Source organism: Nicotiana sylvestris, chromosome 4, assembly GCF_000393655.2.
Source record: "Nicotiana sylvestris chromosome 4, ASM39365v2, whole genome shotgun sequence".
Lineage (NCBI taxonomy): Eukaryota > Viridiplantae > Streptophyta > Magnoliopsida > Solanales > Solanaceae > Nicotiana > Nicotiana sylvestris.
Genome location: NC_091060.1, coordinates 30,669,752 through 30,683,513, shown reverse-complemented (window position 1 = coordinate 30,683,513; position 13,762 = coordinate 30,669,752). Strand labels below are relative to the sequence as shown.

General features: G+C 39.0%; 1 protein-coding gene across 1 annotated transcript; it reads left to right on the top strand.

The window, feature by feature from the left end:
- Positions 1-11,558: 11,558 nt before the first annotated feature.
- LOC104248840 (uncharacterized) lies at positions 11,559-12,305 on the top strand. The gene is made up of 2 exons (XM_009805168.1): positions 11,559-11,564; positions 11,865-12,305. Exons 1-2 carry the CDS (start codon positions 11,559-11,561, stop codon positions 12,303-12,305), a joined length of 447 nt encoding a protein of 148 aa, XP_009803470.1.
- Positions 12,306-13,762: the final 1,457 nt, after the last annotated feature.

Here is a 13,762-nt window from a genome sequence, read left to right as displayed (position 1 = left end):
GGATGTGTATATTAGGTAGTGGGAAGTCGTCCTTGGGACTTGCTCTGTTTAAATCCTGATAGTCAACACATACTCGGACCTTTCCATCCTTCTTCGGAACTGGCATAATGTTAGCTAACCGGGTTGGATATTCAATCACCTTGAGAACTTTGGCTTTGATCTGTTTGGTAACTTCCTCCTTGATTTTTAGGCCCATGTCTGGTTTGAACTTTCTGAATTTCTGCTTTACTGGCAGACACATGGGATTAGTAGGCAGCTTGTGAGCCACTATAGATGTGCTCAAACCGGTCATATCGTCATATGACCATGCGAAAATATCCTCATGCTCTCTTAGGAACCGAATGTACTCTTCCTTCTCTGCCGGTGACAAGTAAATGCTGATGCGAGTCTCCTTGACGGTCTTGGCGTCTCCCAAATTTACTGCTTTTATTTTGTCCAAGTTGGACATAGGCTTGTTCTCAAAATTCATAACTTTCCTAAAAATTTCCTCGGGTATCTCGTCTTCCTCATCTGAATCACTATTCTCATGTTGTGTTGCCTTATTACATGTCACAGTCACTAGTTCATCACGAAAAGTAATAATAACACTGTAGAAGGAAAAAATATAGAAATAGTAATGAATAATGATAAAGAACCAATGCATTTGATTAAAACTGAGAAAAATGTTCAGACAAAGTGGCTCGATGAATCGAGCATTCATTTTGAAGCAAGTAAAACTTAAAATAAAATTACGGGAAATCTTAAATGCCTAGAATGGCTTATAGAAGTAAATTCTGCCAAGCTACCCAGGGACTCGGCAGGCTTGGGATAGTGTGGTAGTCCAGTTTCTAAGAACAGCTCCCTTCGCTACAGTCTGAATAGGAAGGCCTTCTTCTTCCTCCTCCTCAATTATGGCATCGCAATCCATGTCCTCATCCTCTAAGAACAAATTCTTCAACCTAGCTAGTGCTTATTCCTCTACAATTCCCCATATTGTGTCAGCCTGATGAAAAGCTTGTTCCAAACGTGGACTGGTTGCTCAAGAGGGTAATACGGTCCACGCCATGGAGGTGACCAATCCTTGTATTCTTGCCATGTGTACTGGTATACGAGCCCAAACGTGGTGCCATGATTTTTCAGCTGTATTGGTTTGGTGATGCCTTGGAGGTTATTTCCCAACCCTTTGTCGGGTTCATATCCAGACCATGCTAGTATGCTTTCTATTTTGTTACTCCACCACTTATCCTTCTCGACAGCATTGATCCGTTCAATGTGATGGTAGGTTTCCCCTCCTAGCCTTCTTCTATGTCCAATGGCCAGGATGGTTTGACTAGTGTAGATGGAGTTACTCCCATCTCCGTGGATGATTACCTCCTGGAGGTTCCATTCAAATTTCACGGCTTGATGTAGTATGGAAGGCACGGCTCCAGCAGCATGGATCCATGGCCGGCTCAACAGAAGATTATATAAGGCTGGTATGTCAAGCACTTGGAATTCAATGTCGAACCAAGCTAGCCTCATCTGCAAGCAAAGGTGGATTTCCTCGATCGTATCCCTCTAGGGACCCATCGAAAGCCTTCACATTCATGCTTCCTACCGTACCTCGTGGAAACCTTTGTCCAACCTCTTCAGACTGTCCAATGGACAAACATTTAGGCTCGAACCTTCATCAACCAAGACCCTGGCAATGAACTTGTCTTCAAATTGCACTGTGATATGCAATGCTCGATTGTGATTCAAACCCTCAGGCAGTAGCTCATCTTTGTGGAAGATAATCTTATGGATCTCCAACACTTGCCCAACCATGTTGTCCATTTCTCCACCAGTGATATTATTGGGTATATAAGCCTCGCTCAGTACTTTCATCAAAGCATTTTTGTGTGCCTCTGAATTCTGCAATAGTGACAGGATAGATATCTAAGCATGGAATTTGTTCAGGTGGTCAACAACAGAATACTCCTTTGCCTGTACTTTCCTCCATAGGTCATCTGGCCCGGTATCAATGATAGGATGCCTAGTAGTGGCCTCCTTACTTGAACCTCCCAGGTGTTCATGTGTATAGACTCTTCCTATTCTAGTCATTCCTTGTGCAACGTCAGATTCCTCTACCTTGGCTTTCCCTTTTCGCCGAGCCTCAGCAACATAATACCAGGGGTATTGCTTTTGAGTTGAATGGGGGTGTGGTTGATACTATCACAGTAAAAGGTGTGACCACTTCTACTTCAAATGTTGCGGGGGTGGTTGCGGGCGGAGCCACTTCCAGCTCGAATGGAACTGATGCAGTTACCTCAACATCGATTGGTGCCTGAGTCTGAACTATAATAGGAGTAAGTGTGACTGTAACCTTAAAGTCATCGCCTTCTCGAATAAGCCTAATCGATCCCTAAGGGTCCCATTTTTCATTTGTCTCTATCACATGTATACCATCACCTCTATGATCAGGGAGGGGATTGTTGCAGACATTAGGTGTGGCTTCATTTGCTTGTATGACCTTATTATCAATTAGCGTCTGGATCTTATCCTTCAATGCTCGGCACTCAGCAGTAATGTGCCCTTTCATACTGGAATGGTACGCACAAGTTTTGTTCGGGTTGACCCATTGGGATGGATTTTCTAATGCCACAGCGGGAACATGAGTGACGTAACCTACGATTTCAACCTTTCATACAGTTGGTCGATGGGCTCAGCAATGACGGTGTACTGTCTAGGTGGCTTGCGGTCAAAGTTGGGTCTTGGTCTTGGATAATTTTGGCGAGCTCGTGGTGATTGGAAGTGGGATGGATGGGAATTATAGGTGTGATGGACAGTGGTTAGTTGGGAATATCTGGGAGATGAAGGTTGATATGTAGGCGGTGATGCTTGGTATGTGGGTGGAGGTGCTTGATATGTAGATGGAGGTGTTTGATATGTGGGTGGAGGTGTTTGATATGTGGGTGGAGGTATTTGATAGGTAAGTGGAGATTTTGGGCCCTGGGCCACCATTACTGCTCCAACATCTCTCTTCTTTGATATGCCAGCTGATTGTAGTGCCTTATTCGTGGCTTGCAGTGCTCGAAGTTTGTTATCATCCCGCTCTTGATTCCTTCTTCGATTATTTACCCGAGTTTGATGATGTCAGAGAATTTGTGATTTTTGATAACCATCAACCTCTCATAATATTGTGGATCCTGTGCCCTGACGAAGAATTTATTCATCTGTTCTTCCTCCAACGAGGGCCTGACCTTGGCTGTTTCTGACCTCCAACGAGTAGCATACTCACAAAATGTCTCAGTAGGTTTCTTCTTAGGATTCTAAATGTAGAAAACATCTGGTGCATTCTCTGTGTTGAACTTGAACCGATCGATGAAATCCAATGCCATGCTTACCTAATTGGACCATTTCTTGGGATTTTGGTTGTTATACCAAGACAAAGCGTCCCCAGTAAGGCTCCTCATAAAGAGATTCATCCGGATCTTTTCATCTTTCCTGACCCCGACAAGCTTGTCACAATAGATACTTAGATGAACCCTGAGATCACTTGTGCCATCGAACATTTCGAACTTAGGAGGTTTGTACCCCTCTGGCAGTTCAACATCCAGCTGTATGCACAGATCTTCATAGTTTAAACCTTCTATTCCTCTGTCGCCCTCAACACCTTGAACTCAGCTTGTTAACTTCTTGAGTTCTGCAACCATGTTTTTAATGAGCAGATCCTTCTCGGAGGATTCCGGTGTACATGAGGTTGGTTGGGTAGAGGGAGGTATAGTTTCCACATATATGGGGTTGCTTTGATGGGTGCCAAGAACTTGGGTGTAGTGATGGTCATTGGTGGAGTTTTAGGGATCGGAAATGGGTTGTGGTGTGTTTTGGGGAGTGTGGTAAGTGGTGATTGGTGGGTACTGAATTGGTTGATGATGATGTTGTGATGGAGTTAGTATTGGCAATGGATTGATATTTTGGGGTGGAGTCGCGTATTGATTTAGTACGGTAGGATTTTGTGGTTGTTGATTTTGTGTGTTCCGAGGAGGTGTCGGGTTCTTTGTGTTTTGTTGGTAGATATCAGGGACATTGACGGTAAGTGACAAATTTGCCAAGTTGCGAACCTGTTCAAGTTCTCCTTGCAATTCCAGTATCTTTTGTTCCAGTCTCAAAACCAGATCATTTGGGGCCGGAGTACTATGGCCATCTGAAGTCTCTGCATTCTCAATATTTTCCTTTCGGATTCCACTTAAGTCATCTATTTTTTATTTTCCTTTGCTTTTTGTGTTGCTTGGAGGAGAAGGAGGTGGAGGTCCTCTAGATCTTGTGTGATAAGCTGATGAGGCCAGTATGAGTGAACCAACTTAAGGAGATGGGAATAATCAAAATAAAGAAAGAAAAAAAAAACAAAAAGGTGACAAGTCAGTGAGGATCCTGAAATGTTTACAGTATTTAAACACATATTGCGGAAATGTAAATTTGTGTCCTACTTTGGGAACCTCGTTGTGACCAAGGCGGACCTAGCGACAAATAAACTTGGAGAAATTTTAATGCCGATAGATGCTTCATTTCATAATATAAAAATAGAGGAATCCCAAAATGACACTAAGATAATAATAAAATAAGTCACTACTGGCACTTGGCCTTATTACATTTTTAGGAAAAGCAAGTATCTAGCCTATTTGGTCCTAGAAGGACCTTCCCTAGATTCGATCTTCCGGACTCCATCATATAGATCCCCCAGTTCGCGCAGCCCCAGCAGCAAGTAGGCTCTGGCCAAATGTCCTCCTTCAGCGTTCTAGCAATTTTCAATCCTCTTTATGTCTTTGCCTTCCAGCTCCACTATTACTCGCTCCAGATATTCCAGTTTCTTGTTGGAAGTGATTGTCATCTATTTCCACTCCTCGATCAACCTCACATTCCTCTCATGTATTTCCCGGTGCTCATTCTCAGAGTCGTGGACCCTCTTTTGCAGCCTGTTGTATTTGACTTGAGCTTCAACTTCCTCATCTATGATTTTGTTCCCTCGACCGGCCCCTGGTGTCACCATTCCTTTCATATTGTCCTCCAACCATGCCGGGTAGAGAGGCTCACACCCTACATGATACCTGTCTGGCTCAACAGTGTTCTTCTCCACAATGATTTTGCAGTGCCACATGTGCTGAGCTTGGCACTTGTAAGGGACGTCATCATCTTGAAAGTCTGCCCTAAAATGACTCATCTTGTCAACCCTTGGTACAACCTGTTTCCTACCTTCTTGCCTCATAACTCGCATAAGGATATATGGGTATATCCCTCTCAATCCGATTAGCACCAAGTGCAGAGCATCCCTGGACCTGATAATAAATCCGTCTATTGGGAACCATTCAAACATCCACTGCACCTGTTCCTCGGTCAGATTGTCGAAGAACTCTACCCATTCTTTGGCATTTTCCGGCTGAGCAAATCTCTCTGGAATGTAGGTCATCTGCTTAGTGTGATGGAAGGCAATATAGTCGTTCCAATCCCTTCGCGGAAATTCTTGGCGATGGTGACCCTTTTGAAAATGTTCCAACAACCATAACTGTAGCAATAAATTACAACCCTCAAAATGTTTGACCCCTCTTTGATAGCGCTCCAGAGCCCTGTAGATGTCGGCTATGATCATGGGGACTATGGTATATGTTTGTCCATTAATCCCTTCCATTAGAGTCTTGGAGACCATGGCCAACCTAGTGTGGATTCTTCCCTTTTTCATTGCGAACAGTATCAGGCCTCAGAAGCACACAATGAATACAAATATTCTGCGGTGGATGTGACCCAGAGAAGTGAGAGAGATCTTATCATGGTAAGTACAGAAAGACTTGCTATGGTCATACCTCTCGTACAGGTATTCGAAAGGTATGTAAGATTCTTTTAAGCACACTAGGTCAACATTCTTCTTCAGCCCCATCATCTTCAAAAATCCCCTACCCGTACGGTTTTCTGGTACCAATAGCCCAGGACTGTCCCAAGTCAATCCCGCAAGCCCTCCAATTTCCTCTATAAGCGGTGTCATTTTTATGTCGCCAAAACGAAACACATCCATTTCACTATCCCAGAATAAAGTGGCAGCTTCGATCAATTTGTTGTTTGGCTCAATATCTAGCAAGGAAGGCAAGTTACCCAAGTACTTTCTCACATGTTTCTTATCACTTGAGGAAAGGTCCTCCCACCAATCTAGCAGAAATGGTGGGATGTTGCTAACCATACCGAATTTGGGGACCTCGTGCCTCATTTTCTGCAAAACAAAAGGTTTAGACCTTACCCCCACCGAACTCGACTATTTATACATTTATGATCAATATATCGGTATTTAGTTCTCCAAATTAATGCATAGAATGTGGTTGTGCCCGTTGGGATAATAGAAAACCTGATGGACTTTGGAAAAGGCTTATCTTAAAAGACCATTACGTGGACAACATAACTGATCCGACTAGGTTTGACTATGATGCATGCACAATTTTAACCAGAGTAAGGTTTCTGTAAGGTTTTAGACCTGTACCCTCAAGCAGACAACTCGAGGGGAAAGGCACGGAACCGTCGACTGCACCACTGATCGACTGGTTTTACCGCAAATAAGCCTTTCCGAATTTAAGGGTAGTAAATAGGAAGAGCGCAATCACTCATTAAAGCGTTGCTATAGGATTTGATACGCACGAGTGAAATATGATGCAGAGCATGATTGATACATCAATTAATAACATGTATTCAAGTATTTGCACATAAGAAAAGTAAATACAACATTTAAATAATTGAAAGACAGTTACAGAAAAAAGAAAACAAAGAAACAAGTCAGTTTCAGGGATAAAGAACCATAAATGCTTAAGAAATGGACAGTTAAATTCAAATAAGGGAGAAGGGTACGGGATAAAGCATGCTTGGACTAATTTGTAAAAAGATAAGTTAGTTATAGTAAGAGCCTAAAGGTAACCCCAACAGAGTCGCAATGCTGTCGCGCCCCCTTTTTTTCCCTCCGCAGAGAGAGGTCCGGGTTTCGACATTCATGGGTGGTAATAACTCATTTCCTTTTGGAAATTGGGTATTTGAAGAGTCGCCACCTAATGGATTATGGTACGTTAGGGCACCTAGAGCGATTAACTCTTGGATTGGTTTGCATTACCAGAGATTAGGGTAAGGGCTCGAAATGACCGCGAGGGGAAGGTGTTAGGCACCCCTCTTGGTCCACAACTGTGGGTCCCGGCCGAACTTATATTTACGAATTAGTCCATTAACAAATAAATACTTGAAACAAATAATTACAAATGAAGAACATTTGTATAACTCAAATAATAAGACAAAGGTTTTGAACAAGTTGTATTATAAAAAAAAGTTTAAACAAAAGGAATTTTGAAAAGGGGGAGTCCTAGGTTGGTTAGCCTATAGGATCACCCCACACAATGTCCAGTAAATACTCCTCAATAAGGGCTACACATGACATTAGCGCGTAGTCATCATATCCCATATCTACCCTTCCCACTCCTTTAGTGGTCATTAAAACGAGTGTTGGTTGGTGATCTCTATTGCGTGCTGTTACCCACCCCTCCTTAATGGTCCTAGAGGAATTTTAGGACCTCTATTTATAGGTAGTTCTAGACAGACCTTTAAGGTTTTATAGGTGAAAATACTAAGGTGACAGGCAAGAACAATTAGGACCTTAGCACATAAGATAAAATGGAGCAATTAGAGGCTCAAGTTTACCTCCTCAAACAATACACATAAGCAGCACGACTCAAGCACAAGTAAGGTCCTTTTGTTAAATAATATCCTAAGGCATGATGTCTAAGTGAATATCAAAACACAGAAGATAGGCAGTTTATTTTATAAACTCAGAAGTAATGACCCTATCAGTTTTCCTACTAATTTTTAAAGCCTGTTAAAGTCAGAAAAACATTAAGTAACAGAAATAATTTCAGAGTTACAGGATTTGAAGACGCCCTATAGGTTTTCCTACACGCAGAATAATGATAATTGCGTTTATATAGTTAAAACAGGGCAAATATTAAAACAGACTCTTGAATCTATATAGGCATGTTGTCTAGTGATAGATTAAGGCAGTTTTTGAAAGAAATCATTTCAGGGAAAAATAAAACACTAATTAAACCAATTTTGAAGGGAACTAATCGTGGACTGGGTTGATTTATTGGTTTAAATCTATAAGCATGATTTCTGGTAATGTTCCCTATAAGCATGATATCTAGTTGTTTGAAACTGATTTTTTAGAAAATTGCATGCATGATAACAAATGAAAGCACATGTAAGCACTCATTATAACAGAAATTGAACTAGATTATATCCTATAGGCATGGTATCTACTTGTGAAGTTGATTTTAAGACCTATAAACATGATTTCTATTATTGGAACCACTTGAGACCTATAGGCATGATTTCTAACATGGTAAGGCAAACATAGCAAAATATAAAGTCCTATAGGCATGGTTTCCACCCGTATTACCCCACAAATATGTAACTACCCACCCTTTTCACTAGTTGCCCCAATATTCGTTTACAAACTATTACAGACCATATGAATGAATTACATAAGTAGATAAGAAAATAAGAAGTTATTAAAATAAGAAGTTATTCTATAGAGAGCCTACAAATAGGCCCAGCTTTCCAAAGCCTCCAATAGCCTCAAATACCCAAATTCCATAGACAATGCCATCGTCTAGGTGCGTTAGAGTTCCCTAAGGATCTCAAGGATCCCGGGCAGTGCTCACACCTAGACTGGGTAACCAAATTGAATAAGTGCAGTGTGGAAGGGCCGGCTCTAATGTATCAGATTTCAGAGGGATCTTATAGGGATCCCTAAGCAGTCACACATTAGAGGGGCAGAACCTAAAACCTAAAAGTAGATGAGAGAATGCTTGAAAAGATTTAAGCAGGTAAACAATTTAAAAAGGAACTTGTTTGAAACAGTTTTGTAAAAGGGAACAGAGATAGTTTTAAAAAGAAAGAGTGGAGTAGTAAATAGCAGTCCAAACATAGCACCCCTAAAACATGTTCTTACACAGCCAGAGATCATAGAACCAAAGCAGGTTTAGCAATCACAAACAGGGGTTCAAGGGATTTGGGGACACATAGGTTACATAGGTAAACACATAGTGACAGGAGCACTTAAGTACAGAATCAGCAACATGCTAAAGGGTTGAGGAGCTTCAGAATTAATACATAATCAGGTTACTTAAGGATAGCCCAACTACTTTGCATAGAACATTAGTAAGGGGAGAGTTATATTGGGGTACACTAGAAGGGGTTTAACATTTCATAAACATGTTGAGTCTAAGGGGTAGTATATAATTAACATAAAGAGATTAATTACATGTTAACAGCAAAAATAGAGGTAGAAACCAATCAGGAACATGATGAACTGAAGGAGAAAAAGAAACATATTATTTTTTAGACTTAAATTGAAATCAGGACATACCAGTAAAGAAGATAGTAAACAAAAAGTGGAGGAGCAGGAAAGCACAATTGTTAGCCTTGGCTTGCAGCCGGCTTACTCAAAATAATAGTGAGTAGCACAAAAGTGAGAGCAGAAAGTTTAAGTGTGTGAGAGAGAGCCTTTTGAACCAAAGCGTTCGTGTGTTTGTGTTAATGAGAGAGTATGTATATATAGTAGTTCGAAACTAGGTAAAATAAGGCAAGAATCACAGTAGTATAGTAATTATGGAACCAAGTACTAATCAGAATCAAATCAATGCAAGTACTCATTTAATTAAGGGGTAATCAACCAACGGTAATGGGCAGAAAAAATGTTTAAGCAAAGAAATCAAGTAGGGCATCAGGTACAAGTTAGACAATTAGGGGTAACTACATAAGGTTCAATTAAGGAAACACCTAGTACAGAATAAGTAAAATACTCGGTTAACCAAATAAGGTAAGAAAATAAAATAAAGTTGCAGAATATGGAAATAATCGAAAATCAGCATATAGTAAATCAGTGAATCAAGACTCGAAATTACTGATTTAAGGAAAATATCATGGGTTCCCAAGTTTAAACAGGAGAATCGAAGGTCTAAAGGGAAGTTTTCAAATCAAGCCAAGAAATAGGGAGTTCAGAGTCAATCAAAGATAGAGTTTTAGCATATAAAAAGAGTGAGATAGGAGTAACCAAACATAGCAAGCAAAGAGGCAAGTATTGACCAGTCGAGATGAACAAAAACACATAGAGGTGATATAAGTTAGGCTAAAAACTCAGTAGGAACATATTCGAAGCAAGATAGTCACGGAAACTCAAACAAACAACAGTCAGTCATGCTAACACACAGAACCAAACGAAGAGATCTAGAAAATTAGGGCTTTCAACATAGGCGAGTTGAAAAGGTAGTAAAATCATAGAATCATTCGAAATATGCAAGAAATAGAAGTTTTAAACATAAAGAATGAGTTTAAACAAAGTTTTTTTAAAAAAAGTTCTGAAACCCTAATTTTTAGAAGGAGGTGAAAACACTCTAAATCAACGATTCTTGTAAAAGAGTTCCAAGGATAGTGTAAAACATCAAAAAAAAAAAACTCAAATCGTTTTAAATTTGTACAAATCTAGGAGATGTAGTAAGAATTTAGCGTTTCAGAAGAAACCCAAATAGAGATGAAAGAACTTGTCTAGAATCCCAAGGATCATAATAAATACGGCGTGATTTTGCTCGAAATCACACTGGAGTAGCCAAGAATAGATAAGTGACGAACCCTAGATGCAAGTCAGCGTGGCCCTGGGCCATTGAAGATCTTAGAGAAGGCAAGCATGGCATTAGAGAAGCCATTGGAGGCTTAGGAGTCAATGAGAGATCACCGGAGAAGACCGGAGAAGAGAGGTCAGCGGTTTGAAGGGCTAGGGTTTGGTTGAGTTACTGAGAGAGGAGAGGGGATGAGAGAATACAGAGGCAGCGGATTTGGAAAATGAGTTAGGGTTAGGGGTAGTTTAGAGTTAAAAAAGGCAAGGGTTAATACAGGCCGTTGATCTCTCATATCAACGGCCATAATTTAATTGGTTCTGGGTCGGGTAGGCGGGTTCAGGGTTTGGGTCAGGTAATTTGATTAAAATTGGGCTGGGGTTGGGTTAAAATTGGGGCTAAAATTGAAATGCAATCTGGCTATGTTTTAAATAGACAATTTAATCCCATATAATTTAGAATAAATAATTGATAATTTCTAAAAAATAATTTTGTGTACTAAAATAATTTAAAATAGATATTTAATATTTTAAAAAATATAGAATATCAATCTTATGCATATAAATGTAATTATACACTAATAAGGCTAATATTGCAATTATATGTAATTTAGCTTTAAAAATGCAAAATACAATTATAAAAATGCACTAAAAATATTTCAACAATATTTTGACATAAATATAGGATTTACATGACTAAATCACCACAACAATAATTTGGGGGATAATTATTGGGGATTTTATGAGTAAAAGGGAAGAAAATAAATCAATGTAAAGTCTTTAAAATTATAGAAAAATTATAAAAACCTTGTGCATGCTTATATATGCATATATATGCTATTTGGAAAGTATTTATACATATTAAAAATATATAGGGAAAAATTGGGTATCAACAATATTGGTAAGGGATAGAATCATTGCATCAAGAACGATGACGGTAAGTTAAGTTTTAGTACCGTCTCTAATTATGCTAATAATAATGAATTCACACAAGGTAGAAAATTTAGAATATATAAATATGTTATACAGTGTTTTGATGTTGGTGTTACTACATAAAAACCATATTTTATGTTGTGTATACATGTACAACATCTAAATATATGATGTAATGTTGTGTATAAAGCTACATATTTTATGTTCTGTTTTTATATGTTGGTGTTACTACATAAAGACCAGATTCCATTATACAATGTATAAGGTTAATATTTTACTTTTTGTATAATTTGGTATATTGTAGGTTATACTATCAAATGAACACTTGTTCACAGTCATTGATGATGGTAGGCGATTTGCGGTGTGCATGCGGAAAAGACAATGTAGTTGCAGAAGGTTCCAAATGGATATGATACCATGTGAGCATGCATTGGCAATTGTGACTAAATACGACATGGATGAATACCAATATTGCTCGGGATACTGTACCAAGGATTACATGTTAAAGACCTATGAGGTTCCGGTTTATCCAATTCCTGATGAAAGTCAATGGGAAATTTCTGGAGATGTCTTAGGGGATGCCGTTAAACCACAAAAAGTAAGAGTTAAACCTGGAAGGCCAAAGAAGATTAGACTGAAAGGTGCCGGTGAATTTCAGGGAAAAAGATGTAAAATTACATGTAGTTTGTGTGGGCAGCAAGGTCACAATAAGAAATCCTGCAGGAATCCTCCAAAGAATGTTTAGCTCTTTTCATAGTTTGCTAGTCGTATATTTATTTAGTTTGACAACTGCGGTCATATCTGCTTTTTTATGGTTAAACAGTATTTTAATTTAAAAAAAATACATCACGTTTTATGGCTAATCTATTGGCTGCATCTTAATATCGGTATCTCCGTATTTGGTTGGTACGTCCTTTGCTTCGTATTGGTCTCCCGCAAAAGAGAAATAGATAGCAAATACTATACAAGTTTATACAAGGATGATCTTCAAATGTCAAATGGTGAATAAATGTGTTGGCGAAATGTATAATTTATGAACAATCACTGGACTAATACTGGTTATGATCAGTTTTATAATGTGTGTATATGGATATAATTTCATATATATGGTATCAAGTTTGAATGGTATGAGCTGCCGTGGGTTATACTGTAATTCCAGAAGCTCATCGTAGCTCATAATAGATTGTATTTTACAAGCTAATTCAGCACTAGTTGAAAACATTAGTTTGTCTAACAACTACAGGCATAATACAGTGTATACAGTTGATAGTCAACATCAATTGTTGCCTATTAAGGGAGTTATCCATCTTTGATAGTCCAAATCAGTTGCTATCTTTCTAAGTATAACGTTGGGTTTCAAGAATTTAAGCATGTAAATGGAATAGCTTAGACTTATTGATGTTGGATTAATTTTTATATAGCATCTTGCTGCCATTCCGTATAATAAAATTATTAAAATCTCGTTTGGAACTGCTCTGATAGTAAGCAACCTCCACTTCCAACCATGAGGTTGTGAGTTCGAGTCACTCCAGGAGCAAGGTGGGAAGTTCTTGGAGGGAAAGATGTCGAGGGTCTATTTGGAAACAGTCTCTCTACCCTATGGTAGGGGTAAGGTCTGCGTACACACTACCCTCCCCAAACCCCACTAGTGGGATTATACTGGGTTGTTGTTGTTGTCGTCGTTGGGAACTGCTGCAAATTTTAACTTGTAATGAACTACTAAATACAAATATGTACTGGACTATATCTGGCAGACTTAGATGATTGGAGAATTCACCAGTAAGCTAGGTAATTAGGATAAGAACTGCTTTAAGCTCTGCAAGAGGATTGACATATCTGCACAAAAGCTCTTTGTTCATGAATTGCATAATTCTACTAATTGATATATCTTTCTTGCTTTAAGTTTATAAATGTGTTGAATTTCTCTGTCTTAGTAGGGCATCTGAAGAACATACGTCGCGATATCAACTTAAATATTTTCTTTAAAAAGACAATTTTGATGCAAATGTGACGCGCACCAAATCTGCACATCAGTGTATATAGAGTTTGTACTTGAATATGGAGTTGTTTGTAATTGTTCTTGGTATAAAGTTATCCAATGTTATGATGATTATCCCTTGTATACAATCGATTTCTTATTGTAAGATAGTTTGTTAATCCAGTTGGGAAGTGGGTTGATCCAGAGACGGATTCAGGATTTAA